General features: G+C 43.7%; 1 protein-coding gene and 1 non-coding gene across 2 annotated transcripts in view; both read right to left on the bottom strand.

Moving 5' to 3' along the window:
* Positions 1-10,217, bottom strand: part of CDH17 (cadherin 17) — an 81,276-nt gene extending 71,059 nt beyond the window's left edge. Inside the window, exon 1 of the mRNA XM_038745641.1 lies at positions 9,936-10,217. Within this exon, the coding sequence (XP_038601569.1) occupies positions 9,936-10,217 (282 nt within the window). The remainder of the gene's footprint in view (positions 1-9,935) is intronic.
* On the bottom strand, positions 7,896-8,034 carry LOC119927932. Its single transcript, XR_005450897.1, has one exon. It is a non-coding gene; the product is annotated as a small nucleolar RNA SNORA7 (small nucleolar RNA).
* Positions 10,218-16,595: the final 6,378 nt, after the last annotated feature.

Here is a 16,595-nt window from a genome sequence, read left to right as displayed (position 1 = left end):
TGTAGGTTAGCTTGAGAAGAAGAATACCAGTTTGGGTGCAGTGGGAAAAGAGAGTAGATTGGCAGAAAGGAAAAAACCGACAATGCCTTCAAGCCGATTGTTAGAAATTTCTGCTAAGGATAGCATCTCAGGACCAAGGGTCTACCATCATTCCCAAGCTAAATTTGAAGAACCGAGCCACCTGACTCTTGGAAGAAAAGACTGTAAATCAGTCAATCAATGGCCTTTATTAAGCACTTACTGTTTGCAGAACACCGTACAAAGTGCTTGGGAGAGTACAACAGAATTAGCAGACGCATGAACTTACAGTCTAGAAGACTGTAAATGAGGGGTAACAAGATGAGTCAAATTCTTCTGAAGCCAAATCTGTTCCTGGGAACAATTTAGTTACCTAAAGAAACTCATTCAGTCTTTAAGGTCACAGAAGGGCTGAGGTATTTAGGAACGAAATTGTCCCACTTTTTTTGCATGATTTTTGAAACTCAAAAGCTGGAAAAGGGCTATTTACCCGGGAAATTAAATATAGAGGCAAGGGGAACTGGAGGACAAAAAAAAAAAAGAGGGGAGAAGGGAGTGAAAGGTAGAGGACAATGAGACGGCTTCATTTAGGTCTGTTGCATTCTTCCCAGTGCTACATACAATAGGCAATCAATTGAGAAGAAAGATAAGAAGAAAATAAGGAAGAGAAAGGTAAAGGGCATTGAGGTGGCTTCTCTTCTACTGCATTCTCGCCAGTGCTACATTCAATAGGCAATCAATTAAACCCACTTCTCCTTTTCCTCCTCTGAAGCTTATTCCAGTGACAGCCAGTTCCTGTTAACTGTTCCGACCCTTCTTCCCCTTTCCTACCCCAGGCTCTACTGCCGCTGTCTCTGTTTACAATTCAGTGTGTGATCAAAAAGAAATTCTTATTTCATCCTCCAAAATCAGAGAGTGTGCGTTAAGGGGGAGGGACAGCTTATTATGCAGCGGTGTCAATTACGCAAGTAAATAGGGATTTGGGCCCTGGGAAGAAGAGTCACAATCAATCAATCAATCAATCGTATTTATTGAGCGCTTACTGTGTGCAGAGTACTGTACTAAGCGCTTGGAAACTACAAAGTCACAATGGTGACACTCAACTGGTAAGCATGAGATAGAACAAGGGTCACATCTCTATTGTTCCCTAGGTCAGTGCTCTGCATAGAGAAGGTAGTCAATGAGTGCTGCTGATGGCTTTTAAATAATCTAAACATGCAGATCTAGTGGTTCTGCCATCCTGACCCCCTGAAGTCTGTCGTCCTTAAAGTCCCAGAGGAGATCTGCTTAGGCAAAGGTCTTTTTCTCCCTCTCCCTACCTCTTTCACTTCCACTCCCAGAGTACGCAGCAGCGACCATGGACCTAGACCATGGACAGAATTCCCCAAGGTGGAAGTGAAACCAGATTAGGCAACTTCGTTCCTAAATACCTCAGCCCTTCTGCAGCCTTAAAGATGGAATGTAAAACCAGCCTAATCTGGCTTCACTTCTTATCCAGAAGGCAAACCACTTGAACTCCATCCAAGGACTGAAGAGAAGTGGGTTCAGTGTGCCACGGTATCCCAAAGATACATAGTTCCCCCAGGGGGGTTTACTTCATAGTACACTGCTCTGCACACAGTAAGCGCTCAAGAAATGCTTTTTTATGATATTTTTTAAGCATTTACTATGTGCCAGACACTGTACTAAGTGCTGGGGTAGCCCGTTGTTGGGTAGGGACCGTCTCTATATGTTGCTGACTTGTACTTCCCAAGTGCTTAGTACAGTGCTCTGCACATAGTAAGTGCTCAATAAGCACGATTGAATGAATGAATGAATATAAGCTAATCAGGTTGGTCACAGTCCAATCCCACATGTGCAGTCTTAATCCCCATTTTACAGAGATGTTAGAAGACGTGCCCAAGGTCACACAGTCGACATGTGACAGAATCAGCAATATAACCCAGGTCAGTCAATCATATTTATTGAGCGCTTACTGTATGCAGAGCTCTGAACTAAGTGCTTGGGAGAGTACACTGTAAAGAAAAAGGCCCATTCCCTGCCCATGAGCTGATACCCAGGCCCATGCTCTTTCCACTAGGCCACACTGCTTCCCATTGATTGGACAGACAAGGAAAAAGAAGGTTTAGAAAGTTTCACCCAGGAAAAGAAGAAAGGAACTAAGGAAGGGAAACTGAAGGACCGGATCACAAGAAGTGTTGTTCCTGCACAGTGAAATCTATGCAGTTGTGGAATCATTTCTCAAAGTCCCAGAATCCAATGGAATTGGACTCCATAATCAGTTGGCACTTCCCATTACTATCACTGGACAAATGCATGGGCAAAAGATCCATAACGGGATACTGGAATGAAAACGAAGGATATAAAAGGGCTAATTAGGATTGTTTGGGATTCATTCATCAACATTCCACTGTGCTTCCAAGCATACTGGATGGATCAGAGCTCTGATCCAGTAGTAGATGTCCTTATGATCTTATATTTTCCCCATGATTTGCCCCAGTAATGGCTGTTTATGGAAGTAGAAGTCCTAAGGAAGAAAGAGAATGGATGGCTTGGGATTTGATTGGGTTCTTGCAAGGTGGGTAGGTCCTACTCCCAAATGGCACTAGGAGCTGGGAAAATGATGGTACTTGTTAAGCGCTTATTATGTGCCAAGCACTGTTCTAAACACTGGGATAGATACAAGGTAATCGGGTTGTCCCACGTGGGGCTCACAGTCTTAATCCCCATTTTTCAGATGAGTTACCTGAGGCACAGAGAAGTTAAGTGAATTTCCCAAAGTCACACAGCTGACAAGTGGCGGAGCCGGGATTAGAACTCACGACCTCTGGCTCCCAAGCCCCTGCTCTTTCCACTAAGCCAAGCTGCTTTTCTGAGATAAAGGAAGGGTGCTGCTTCTACCTTGGGGCCTTTCGGTCCAAGGCGAGATCAACTCTGATAGACAAGCTTTACCACAGCAGTTTTTGAAATCTTGTATAAAAAGCCCAATAAAAATCATTAAACCTCAAAATACTCTGAATCCCTACAGAACTCCAGAAGGGGAAGAAAGCCCTACTGCCACCACGCACTCCAGTCCTGGAACATGGCATTCCCAAATCCCTTCTCTGGATCTAAGGATAACTTTTTCCAGTTACCCATATTTAAGTTCTCTATCCTGATCCTCTCCCAGGCCTAACTCCAACAGTGACCCCTGGTCTCCAGGAAAAGATGGGATGCACGGGAAGATATATCATATGCATTGAAGTGCAAGGAAATGTGATGGGATTAATGTGATTGATGGGGTGATGATTTAGTTTGTCATCCTTACACTTGAAGCAGCATGGCTCAGTAGAAAGAGCCCGGGCTTGGGAGCCAGAGGTCATGGGTTCTAATCCCAGCTCCACCACATGTCTCCTGTGTGACCTTGGGCAAGTCACTTCACTTCTCTGAGCCTCAATTCCCTCATCTGTAAAATGGGGATGAAGACTGTGAGCCCCACGCGGGACAACCCGATCACCTTGTATCCCCCCAGCGCTTAGAACAGTGCTTTGCACATAGTAAAAGCTTAACAAATGCCATCATTATTATTACATTTGTATTTGCACGCTTTATTCACCCACCCTCTGCCGCACGGAACTTCTGTATAAATTGGTAATCCATTTAATTTTTTATTAACGTCTGTCTCTAGACTATAAGCTCCTGGTGGGCAGGGAATGTGTCTGCCAACATTATTGTATTATACTATCCCAAGTGTTCTGCATAGTGTTCTGCATATAGTAAGTGCTCAACAACGGATTGATTGATTGAGGAGAGTAGTAGCGTGAAGCAGCTAAGCAGCATGGCTCAGAGGAAAGGGCACGGGCTTTGGAGTCTAAGGTCATGGGTTCAAATCCCTGCTCTGCCAACTGTCAGCTGTGTGACTTTGGGTAAGTCACTTAACTTCTCTGTGCCTCAGTTACCTCATCTGTAAAATGGGGATTAAAACTGTGCACTCTACGTGGTACAACCTGATCACCTTGTATTCCCCCAGCGCTTAGAACAGTGCTTTGCACATAGTAAATGCTTACCAAATACCATCATTATAATTATTAGTAGTTTACTACTAATAATAGTTTAAATTATAAATAATATAATACAATATAATATAATATAATATAATAATATAATATAAGATAAGATAATAATATAAATGATTATACTACTAATAATTTACTCCTGCGTTCAGGACATCTCTTCATCAATGTCCCACAAAAACCTCAGACTCAACACGCCCAAAACAGGACTCCTCATCTTCCCACCCAAACCATGTCCTCCCCGAGTCTTTCCAATAACTGTAGCCAACACAACATGCCCATCCCATCCCTCCTTGACTTCTGCACCTGCTTCCTCACTGACCTCCCAGCCACCTGTTTCTCCCCACTCTAATAATAATGATGGCATTTGTTAAGCGCTTACTATGTGCAAAGCACTGTTCTAAGCGCTGGGGGGGATACAAGGTAATCAGGTTGCCCCACGTGGGGCTCACAGTCTTAATCCCCATTTTACAGATGAGGTAACTGAGGCTCAGAGAAGTGAAGTGACTTGCCCAAGGTCACACAGCAGACATGTGGCGGAGTCAGGATTCAAACCCATGACCTCTGACTCCCAAGGCCGGGCTCTTTCCCCTGAGCCACGCTGCTTCACTAATCCATACTTCACTTTGTTGCACGGATCATTTTTCAACAAAAAATGTTCAGTTCATGTCTACTTCACTTTGCTGCACGGATCATTTTTCAACAAAAAATGTTCAGTTCATGTCTCCCCACTCCTCAGTGACCTCTGAAGGCTGCCCATCTACCTCGGCATCAAACAGAAACTCCTTAGCATTGGTTTTAAATCCAATCATCTTGCCCCACCCTACTTTGCCTCATTAATCTCCTACTACAGTCCAGTCCTCACACTCTGCTCCTCTAGGGCCAGTGTACTCACTGTGCCCTCAGCCACAAAAATGGGGATCAATGCTTGTTCTCCCTCCTATTTAGACTGTGAGCCCCAAGTGAGACAAAGGACTATGTCCAGCCTGTGTCCCCCTCTAGACTAGAAGCTCGTTTTTGTTTTTATGGTATGTGGTACGTGTCAAACACTGTTCTAAGCGCTAGGGTAGGTACAAGTTAATTGTCATACACAGTCCCTTGCCCACAGGGGGCTCACAGTCTAAGCTGTGGGCAGGGAATGTGTCTACCAACTCTGGTGTACTCTCTCAAATGCTTGGGCAAGTCACTTAACTTTTCTGAGCCTCAGTTACCTCATCTATAAAATGGGGATTAAGACTGTGAGCCCCACGTGAGACAACTTGATCACCTTGTATCCCCTCCAGCGCTTAGAACAGTGCTTTGCACATAGTAAGCGCTTAACAAGTGCCATTATTATTATTATTATTATCATCTCATCTTCTACCCTTTCCCTTTTCCTTTTCTTCTAGACTGTGAGCCCACTGTTGGGTAGGGACTGTCTCTATCTGTTGCCAACTTGTACTTCCCAAGCACTTAGTACAGTGCTCTGCACACAGTAAGCGCTCAATAAATATGATTGATTGATTGATTTCCCCATGCCCTCCCCTTACCCTGGAACTCCCTTCCCCTCCACGTATGGTAGACCATTCATTCATTCATTCATTCATTCAATTGTATTTATTGAGCGCTTACTCTATGCAGAGCACTGTACTAAGCGCTTGGGAAGTACAAGCTGGCAACATATAGAGACGGTCCCTACCCAACAGTGGGCTCACAGCCTAGAAGGGGGAGACAGACAACAAAACAAAACATATTAACAAAAGACCACCACTCTCTCCACTTTCAAAGCTTTACTACGGTCACATCTTCTCCGAGAGGCCTTTCCCAATTAAGCCCTATTTTCTCCAGCTCCCTCTCCCTTCTGTGTCATCTATGCACCTCAGTTTGAGACCTTTGGACATTTGATATGCTCCCTACCCCCAATCCCACAGCACTTATGTACATATCTCCCTTCAAAGCCCTACTGAGAGCTCACCTCCTCCAGGAGGCCTTCCCAGACTGAGCCCCCTCCTTCCTCTCCCCCTCCTCCCCCCGCCTTACTTCCTTCCCCTCCCCACCACACCTGTATATATGTATATGTGTTTGTACATATTTATTACTCTATTTATTTTACTTGTACATATTTATTCTATTTATTTTATTTTGTTAATATGTTTTTTGTTGCCTGTCTCCCCCTTGTAGACTGTGAGCCCACTGTTGGGTAGGGACCATCTCTATATGTTGCCAACTTGTCCTTCCCAAGTGCTTAGTACAGTGCTCTGCACACAGTAAGCGCTCAATAAATATGATTGAATGACTGAATCTTTGTTACGTATTATAAATTACTTATTTACTCATGTTAATTTCTATCTCTACCCCTCTAGACTGTAAGCTCATTGTAGGCAAGGAATGTGCCTGTCTATTGTTATATTGTACTCTCCCAAGTGCTTAGTGCAGCGCTCTGCGCACAGTAAGCTTGCAACATATATGATAGACTGACTAGTCTGTGTGCTCGTTTTGAGCAGGGAACAGGTCTGCTAATTCTGTTGTATTGTACTCTCCCAAGCCCTTAGTACAGTGCTCTGCACAAAGTAAGTGTTCATTCATTCATTCAATCGTATTTATTGAGCACTTACTATGTGCAGAGCACTGTACTAAGCGCTTGGGAGTACCAGTTGGCAACAGTAAGTATTGACTGATTGGTAACCTTGACATTATCCACAACTCATCTCTCATTCAACCCACAAGGATGGCATAATGGATAGACCACAGACTTGGGAGTCAGAGGGTCAGGGGTTCTAATCCCTGCTCCGCCACTTGTCTGTCACGTGGCCTTGGGCAAGTAACTTCACTTCTCTGTGTCTCAGTTACCTCATCTGTAAAATGGGGAGTGAGACTGTGAGCCCCATGTGGGACAGGGACTGTGTCCAACTTGATTTGCTTGAATCCACCCCAGCACTTAGTACAGTGCCTGGCACAAAGTAAGCGCTTAGCAAATGCCATCGTTATTATGAGAAGCGGCATGGTGGGTAGAGCACAGGCCTTGGGAGTCAGAAAGTCATGGGTTCTAATCCTGGCTCTGCCACTTATCTGCTATGTGACCTTGGGCAAGTCACGTCACTTCTCTGGACTTCAGTTACCTCATCTATAAAGTGTGGATTCAGACTTTGAGCCCCACCGGAGACAAGGACTTGCTTTTATCCACCCCAGTGCTTAGTACAGCATCTAGCACATAGTAAGTGCTTAACAAATACCATAATTATTATCATATTCAGTCCGCCACCAAATCCTATCAGTTCTGCCTTCACAATACCTCTAGAATCTGCCCTCTCACCTAAAAACTGTTACCATGCTGATCCAAACATTTATTCATATCCAGCCTCGATTACCTTATCTGTCCTCTGTGCCACCTGCCTCTCCCCTCTCCAGTCCATCTGCTGCCCTGATCATTTTTCTAAAAAATCCGTTCAGTCCACATCTTTCCTCTCTTCAAAAAAAACCCTCCAATGGCTGCCCAGCCAGCTCTACAATAAGCAGAAACTCCTGACCATCAGCTTTAAGGCAGTTAATCAGCTCTCTCATTCTTATCAATTAATCAAGGAACAGAGTGCTTACTGTGAACAGAGCACTGTACTAAACTCTTGGGAGACTTGTCTTGTCGAGTCGTCTGTGACCCATAGCGACTCCATTGATACATCTCTTCCAGAATGCCCCACTCTCCATCTGCAATCATTCTGGTAGCGTACCTATGGAGTTTTCTTGGTAAAAATACAGAAACGGTTTACCACTGCCTCCTTCCATGCAGTAAATGAGTCTCCACCCTTGACTCTCTTCTATGCCACTGTCGTCCAGCACAGGGGAATTTTGGCTTGTAGCAGATTGCCTTCCACTCGCTAGCCACTGCCCAAGCTAGGAATGGAATGGGTAGGCCTCCGCTTGCCTCTTTCCTCCCATAGCCGAGATTGGTAGAGTACTGGAAACCCTCCAGGAGCAATCCTGAGAGGGGCCTTGGGAGACTACAATACAGTTAATTTGGTAAACACGATCCCTGCCCATACAGACCTTGTGTTTGCCCGTACAGTGCTTAGCACATAGTAAATTCTTGACAGATAGCATAAAACAAAAACAGAGAGAGCTATGAGGTTCTCTGCTGCCTGACTTGATGGCTTTGGAATCTCCCGCAACCACCTGGAGGATTTGGATGAAGTATAAAACTGTAAGCGAGTTGTGACTGTTATATTGTTCTCTCCCTGGTGTTAAGGGGAGCTGCATGTTATAGTGGATAGATCTCTGGCCTTGGGATTCAGAAGGTCGTGGGTTCTAATTCTGGCCCCACCACTTGTCTGCTGTGTGGCCTTGGGCAAGTCATTTCACTTCTCTGTGCCTCAGTTACCTCATCTATGAAATTCATTCGTTCAATCGTATTTATTGAGCGCTTACTGTGTGCAGAGCACTGTACTAAGCACTGGGGAAGTACAAATCAGCAATAATAATAATAATAATGGCATTTATTAAGTGTTTACTATATGCGAAGTACTGTTCTAAGCACTGGGGGAGGTTACAAGGTGATCAGGTTGTCCCACGTGGGGCTCACAGTCGTCACCCCCATTTTACAAATGAGGGAACTGAGGCATAGAGAAGATAAGTGACTTTCCCAAAGTCACACAGCTGACAAGTGGCGGAGCCAGGATTTGAACCCATGACCTCTGACTCCAAATCAATCAATCAATCAATCGTATTTATTGAGCGCTTACTATGTGCAGAGCACTGTACTAAGCGCTTGGGAAGTACAAATTGGCATCACATAGAGACAGTCCCTACCCGATAGTGGGCTCACAGTCTAAAAGGGGGAGACAGAGAACAGAACCAAACATACCAACAAAATAAAATAAGTAGGATAGAAATGTACAAGTAAAATAAATAAATAAATAAATAAACAGAGTAATAAATATGTACAACCATATATACATATATACAGGTGCTGTGGGGAGGGGAAGGCGGTAAGGCAGGGGGATGGAGAGGGGGACGAGGGGGAGAGGAAAGAAGGGGCTCAATCTGGGAAGGCCTCCTGGAGGAGGTGAGCTCTCAGCAGGGCCTTGAAGGGAGGAAGAGAGCTAGCTTGGCGGATGGGCAGAGGGAGGGCATTCCAGGCCCGGGGGATGACGTGGGCCGGGGGTCGATGGCGGGACAGGCGAGAGCGAGGTACAGTGAGGAGATTAGTGGTGGAGGAGCGGAGGGTGCGGGCTGGGCAGTAGAAGGAGAGAAGGGAGGTGAGGTAGGAGGGGACGAGGTGATGGAGAGCCTTGAAGCCCAGGGTGAGGAGTCTCTGCCTGATGCGCAGATTGATCGGTAGCCATTGGAGGTTTTTGAGGAGGGGAGTGATATGTCCAGAGCGTTTCTGGACAAAGATAATCCGGGCAGCAGCATGAAGTATGGATTGAAGTGGAGAGAGACACGAGGATGGGAGATCAGAGAGAAGGCTAGTGCAGTAGTCCAGACGGGATAGGATGAGAGCTTGAATTAGCAGGGTAAGCGCAGGCTCTTTCCACTGAGCCACGCTGCTTCCCAACAGCAGGCGCACAGTCTAGAAGGGGGAGACAGACAACAAAACAAAACATGTAGACAGGTGTCAAAATCACTTATGAAATGGGGATTGAGACTGTGAGCCCCACATGGGCCAGGGACTGTCCAACTCAATTTGCTTGTATCCACCCCAGTGCTTAGCAAAGTGCCTGCCACATGGTAAGTGCTTAATAGCACAATAATTATTAGTAATACTAGTAGTGCTGTGCACACAGTAAGCTGCCAATAAATATGGTTGGTTGACTAAATCATCCCCTGAGGGTCCACACTCCCCCTTCCGAGTGTGGACCCTCCGTGGATATTTTAGACCTAGTTTAGACTCACTTGGAAGGGGGAGAATCCAGGCCACCTCCATGTCCAGGTCTGGGGCGGGACAGATTCAAGCTCCACAGCAGAGATCACTCTAGCTCCGAGATGTAGTCTGGACCCAAATTTATCCAGATCTTTTCCCACATCTTTCCCAGAGACCACGTAGAGATTTGGTTGCTGAAACTGCCAGAGAGCTCCCCAGACACGGAGGGGAAAAGGGGTTCTCTTTTTCTCCCCATTGTCCTCCCCTGGGATCAGAGCAGATTCCCAGGGGTCATCCTGACCCTGGTTCTGCATCTTCCGTTCGCTGCTCCAACTACCCCTGGGATTTTGGAGGGCAGGAAAGTGGCACCTGGAGCATCCTGCCTAGGGCAGCGGTAATAAATAATAATGATGGCACTTATCAAGTTCTCTCTACGTGCCAAGCACTGCGCTAAGCAGTATATCATAGTGGATAGGGCACAAGTCTTGGAGTCAGAAGGTCATAAGTTCCAATCTCAGCTCCACCACTTGTCTGCTGTGTCTGCTTGGACAAGTCACGTTAATTTTCCGTGCCTCAGTTACTGTAAAATGGGGATTGAGACTGTGAGCCCCACTTGGGACAGGGACTGTATCCAACCCACTTTGCCTGTATCTACCCCAGCACTTAGTATAGTGTGTGGCCCACTTTTTAGACTGTGAGCCCACTGTTGGGTAGGGACTGTCTCTATATGTTGCCAACTTGTACTTCCCAAGCGCTTAGTACAGTGCTCTGCACACAGTAAGCGCTCAATAAATACGACTGATGATGATGATGATGGCAGATAGCATGCGCTAATTCTATTTGTTCTGATGATTTTGACACCTTGTCTACATGTTTTGTTTTGTTGTCTGCCTCCCCCTTCTAGACTGTGATCCCATTGTTGGGTAGGGACCGTCTCTATACGTTGCCGACTTGTACTTCCCAAGCACTTTGTACAGTGCTCTGCACACAGTAAGCACTCAATAAATACAATTGAATGAATGACAATGAATGGCTTGTTTCAGGTGTTCTATGCACTGATTAATCCCGTATTCTCAGTTCATGATCCTGAAAGTTACAAGGAGCACTCTGATCTTCCCTGAACTCTAAAATATTCCGATATTAAAAATGTTCACATCATCCTCTGTCTATGGGGACTCACGACTCTGGCAAAGGAAACATTTCTGGTTTCTGAGGGATCATCCCTTTGGAGTCTGAGAAAGACTACCCAGAAACAACCTCTCTTTCATCCCCAGCCTATTTCCCAAGGCTGTTTAAAAAGCCCCAAACAAATCCAGCTTTACAAAGCAGATTTTAACATATCCATCTGACATTTCATCCTCTCAGAAATCTTAACGGGAGATTTCAAATTTATGGTTTTGGTAGAAGCACACTCAGTAAATATGAAACGCTCTTGCCATTGAATTAACATCAGAAGCTCTTCGGGCTGATTCTGATTAAAGTAAATGAAAACGAGTGTGTCCTACCTACCAGGTTTTCATTAAGGAAACAGTAACAGGACTAGCTCAGGAATCTCAAAAATCAAATACAGCTCACAGTAATGAGCCATGTCTTACAGGGCAGGGTGGCAACCAACCAATGCACCAGAGAGAGACTGAGATATGTTTTCAGTAGGGTACAAGAAAACTTATTTAGTTTCCCAGTTCCCTCTCTCCTTAAACCAAGGAAACACTTCCAGTGAAACCAAGGGTTGATGGTTTTTCACAAGGCCAATTGCAAATAAGCCCAGTAGTGAAAACATCATGGCAAGAAAGTTACTATCTGTGTCAACAGTACTTAACTGAAAAAATGAGTAGGTGCAGAATGATAATAATAATGATGGCATTTGTTAAGCACTTACTATGTGCAAAGCACTGTTCTAAGCGCTGGAGAGGATACAAGATGATCAGGTTGTCCCACATGGGGCTCACAGTCTTAATCCCCATTTTACAGATGAGGTAACTGAGGCACAGAAAAGTTAAGTGACTTGCCCAAAGTCACACAACTGACAATTGGTGGAGCCGGGATTTGAACCCATGACCTCTGACTCTCAAGCCCAGGCTCTGTCCACTGAGCCATGCACTCTCCTGGACCCAAGGTGGACATTTAATGAAGTCCTTGAAGAATTTACATTGTAATGGGGAAAATAGGAGCTACAAAGAAGTGAACTATGCCATACTTGAAAATGGGTAAAGCATTAATGATAAAAATAAGTGAGTAAATAAATGCAAGTATAACTCTGAGAGAGCTGAGTTGATTGAAGCGGGGCAGGAAGGTGGGGGTGTTGATTAATCAAAGAATGCCTTCTGGAGGAGGTGTCTTTTTAGGAGGGCTGTGTCGAAAATGAAGGTGGGGCACAGTTTGACCAGATTGAGGGGGAAAACATTCTACGTCCTAGGATTAGCGATTTCGTGGTATCCTTCTTGCCTAAATTTCGGAAATGAGGAAAGTATAACTGAAGACAGGGTCTTTGGTAAAGTCAGTCCTCAAATGGAAAGAATGCAGACCTACGCAGATCTTCCCAACTAGGAATGCTGATTTTTAGCCCGTTGGCTTCCGTAAGCATTTTTCAGTTCGCTAACCAACAAAGGCCCTCATAATAATCTTGGTATTTGTTAAGCAATTATTTCATGTCAAATGCTGTTCTAAATACTGGGGAAGATACAAGGTAATTATGGCAGACACAATCCCTGCCCCACTTGGGCTCACACAATACAAGTAGGGAGGGAATATAGTCATTGAATCCCCATTTTACAGGTGGGGATACTGAGGCCCTGACAAGTTAAGCAACTTGCCCAAGGTTTCACAGCAGGTAAGTAGCCAAGATGGGATTACAGCCCAAGACCTCTAGCTCCCAGGCCCGAGCTATTTCCACTAGGCTTCTCTGCTTCTCTAGATAATAATGATAATAAACCACTTCACTCAGAGGAACTTCAAAAAGGGATCAGCCCAGAGAGTCAAGGTGATTTAGCAGCTACTTTTTCCATAATCCTAAGAAGGTGTCTATTGGAAGAAATGTTTTATTCGTGGAGCCTGCCTCTGGAGGGTTCAAAGTTTAGTTTGTATCACAGCAATTTATCTCTTTTCTGGTTCATTAAAACTGCTCCATGTCCTATAGAATTTTCAAAATGCTTGGGTACACACTGAGTGATTCTTAAATGTCTCCTTTCTGTTTGTTCTAATGTCTTTTTCCCTATTTATCAAAATCCTGTATGAGGCACAGAGTTTTGAGGACATCTGTTGCTTAAGATGATTAACTTTCAACCCTCCTTATCCAGGGAAAGTTACAGTAACTTTGTGAGATGCAACTCTGTTTCATTTTATAAACCCACCTCCTCCAGGAAGCCTTCCCAGACTAAGCCTCCTTTTTCCTCAGCCCCCTCTCCCCATCGCCCCAACTCGCTCCCTTTGCTCTATCCCTTCTCCCTACCCCGCAGCACTTGTGTATATATGTACATATCTATAATTCTATTTATTTATATTAATGCCTGTTAACTTGTTTTGATGTGTATATGTATCTATAATTCTATTTATTTATCTTGATGCTACTGAAGCCAGTTTACTTGTTTTGATGTCATTTCCCCCCTTCTAGAATGTGAGCCCGTTGTGGACAGGGATTGTCTCTCTTTGCTGCTGAATTCTACTTTCCAAGCACTTAGTACCGTGCTCTGAATACAGTAAGCACTCAATAAATATGATTGAATGAATGAATGACTAAATCTCAAAGGATTTTACATTTTGGTAGGTGGCTGGGAAATGCTCTTACAAAAAACACCCTGAAAACTTGGTTTCATGCCCCTACAAAATTAAATCCAGTGACCTGAAAATATATTCTATTAAACAAATAGAACTAGGGATAAACAAAAGTTAATCAAATAGAAAAGCACGGACTAAAGTGCTGGAAGTAACTGAAAGGACTTTTTTTATGGTTCAGAGGAACATTCCTTGTCAAAGTAAGAAAGTATTTGACTTGAGGGGAAAAGGTATTATCATTTATTATTATTGTTGTTCTTATTATTATTACTGGTTCTTAACAAGTCCACTGAGCCAGACAATGAGTATGAGAAACAGAATTCATATATTTTTCATTTTAAAATTCACCAAGTATGAGAAGCAGCCTGGCCTAGTGAAAATACTTTGAGCCTGGGAATTAAAGGACCTGGGTTCTGATCCTGACTCTGTCACTTGTCTGTTGCACTTAACTTCTTTCTGCCTCAATTACCTCACTGGTAAAATGGGGACTAAGACTGTGAGCCCTACGTGGAACAGGGACTGCGTCCAACTCAATTATCTTGTGTCTACTCCAGCGCTTAGTACAGTGCCTGGCACATAATGAATGCTTAGTACCATTTTTTAAAAAAGTGTTTTAATAATAATCGTATTTCTTAAGCACTTACTACGTGCCAGGCACTGTACTACGTGTTCGGGATGCATAAAAAAAAATCATCAGGTTGGAGACACTCTCCATCCCACATGCGGAATCATATTCCATGTAGAACAGAGAACAGTTGTCGAATCCCAGTTTCACAGATGAGGAAACTGAGGTAGAGAGAAGTTAAGTGAGTTGGACACGGTCAGAGAGTCAGGATTAGAACCCAGTTCCTCTTTCTCTCGGGCCTACACCCTTTCCACTAGGCCATGCTGCTTCTTTTTTGTTTCTCAGGGAGGGCAAGCTGAAAGGCAAGTGTTAACTCTGAATATTTGAATCTGAAGAGACTAGGGTGTGATGCAGTCAGTTTTGGACACCCAGGCAATGCAAATTGTGTGATCATTCATTCATTCAGTCGTATTTATTGAGCGCTTACTGTGTGAGGTGCACTATACTAAGTGCTCGGGAAGTACAATCTCTCTTTCCAGAGCTATTTCATAAAGGACCGGATGCCATAAGCAGGATTCTTCACAGTTGATGTTTTGGTTTTTGTTTACAGAGAGCAGAGGGGCACAAAGTATACGAGAAGATAAGCATTTTTAAAGTCTCATCTTACCAAGAAGAGTAACAGAGGAAATAGTAACTGAAGACCGCAGACCGTAGAGGTCATTGTTTCTTATTCAAACTCCTGTGGAAAAAAAAAAGAGACAGTGAGTTACTATGGCCACTGCATGTTAAATTAATCAGCCTTTCCATTTATAAAGGATCAATACATTATTCACCCTGTAAACCTAATAGAACATGATGACTGAAGGGCAGATTTTTCTCCTGTCTTTATGACCCCGTTCAGCTCTAGTCTTCCCAGAGACAGTCCTATTCAGTCTAGCGGCTGCAATTTTCAATTCCGCTTTTCCAAACTCAATAAATCTTTTTTTCTTAAAAACACTCCAGCCTAAAATCCACCTTTTCATTCAAGGACTTCTCATTGCCAAAACATATCCTTATGAGGCCTTCAATAATGCCAGCTACTGATCTCATTTTATTGGTAGAGGACAGAGAGCCAGAAAAGCAAGATGATTGGTTCCAGTTCAGGGAGGTGATTATAGTCCTTGAAAATGGGTTGTCAAATGACTCCCCAATCCCCCTCGTCCTTTCTCTTCCTTTCCTCTGGATAGAATTAAGGATAAACAAAAGTTAATCAAATAGAAAAGCACAGACTGAAGTGCTGGAAGTAACTGAAAGGACTTTTTTATGGTTGAGAGGAACATTCCTTGTCAAAGTAAGAAAGTATTTGACTTGAGGGGAAAAGGTATTATCATTTATTATTATTGTTGCTCTTGTTACTATTATTATTGGTTCTTAACAAGTCCACTGAACCAGACAATGAGTATGAGAAACAGAATTCATATATTTTTCACTTTAAAATTCACCAAATGTGAGAAGCGGCCTGGCCTAGTGAAAATACTTTGAGCCTGGGAGTTAAAGGACCTGGGTTCTGATCCCAGTCAATAGCAGTAATCCTAACCTTAACTATAACTTTGGGTATTTAGCTTCAGGATCTAAGGTGACTTCTTGCTAATTGAGGAGGGAGGTCATAGTTTATTTTGCCATAGGGTGAAAACATCAAGGGGAAAATAGTGTTTTTTCACTACTGTCATCGTTTTCTGGCCCTTTTAAAATCTAAATGGGAATCTTAAAATTTATATCAGAATATTTGCTGAATCCAGTCCCTGGTAGACATTTATTTTGCCATTCAAAAAATTCCTTTCGTAATGGAATTATTTTGTTTAGTATGTTAACCAAATGGAAAATGTCTTCTCTGAAAAGACAGCACATACAATAAAAACCAGCAGAAGCGGCATGGAGTGGAAGATAGAGCATTGGCTTGGGAGTCAAAAGGTCATGGGTTCTATTTCCAGCCCCATCACTTATCTGCTGTGTGACCTTGGGCAAATCACTTCACTTCTCTGTGCCTCAGTTACCTCAATTTTAAAATGGGCACTGAGATTGTGAGCCCCACAAGGGACAGGGACTGTGTCCAACATGGCTTTCCTGGCACATAGTAAGCGCTTAACAAATACCACAGTTACTATCGTTATTACTATTGTTATTAAAAGTTAAATGTACTGTAAGTGCCATGTACACTAAAAAATAAAGGCTTCAATCTACATAGGATTCTGAAAAAAAAACTTTGCATCACATTACCAAGTAAGCTTTAGTTTTATTATTTAGAGAAGCAGCGTGGATCAGTGGAAAGAGCACAGGCTTTGGAGTCAGAGGTCATGGGTTCGAATTCCGGCTCCGC

The sequence above is a fragment of the Tachyglossus aculeatus genome, chromosome 4 (assembly GCF_015852505.1).
Source record: "Tachyglossus aculeatus isolate mTacAcu1 chromosome 4, mTacAcu1.pri, whole genome shotgun sequence".
In the NCBI taxonomy this organism is placed as follows: Eukaryota; Metazoa; Chordata; class Mammalia; order Monotremata; family Tachyglossidae; genus Tachyglossus; species Tachyglossus aculeatus.
The sequence above is the reverse complement of the archived record's forward strand: the minus strand, read 5'-3'. Positions and strand labels throughout refer to the sequence as shown.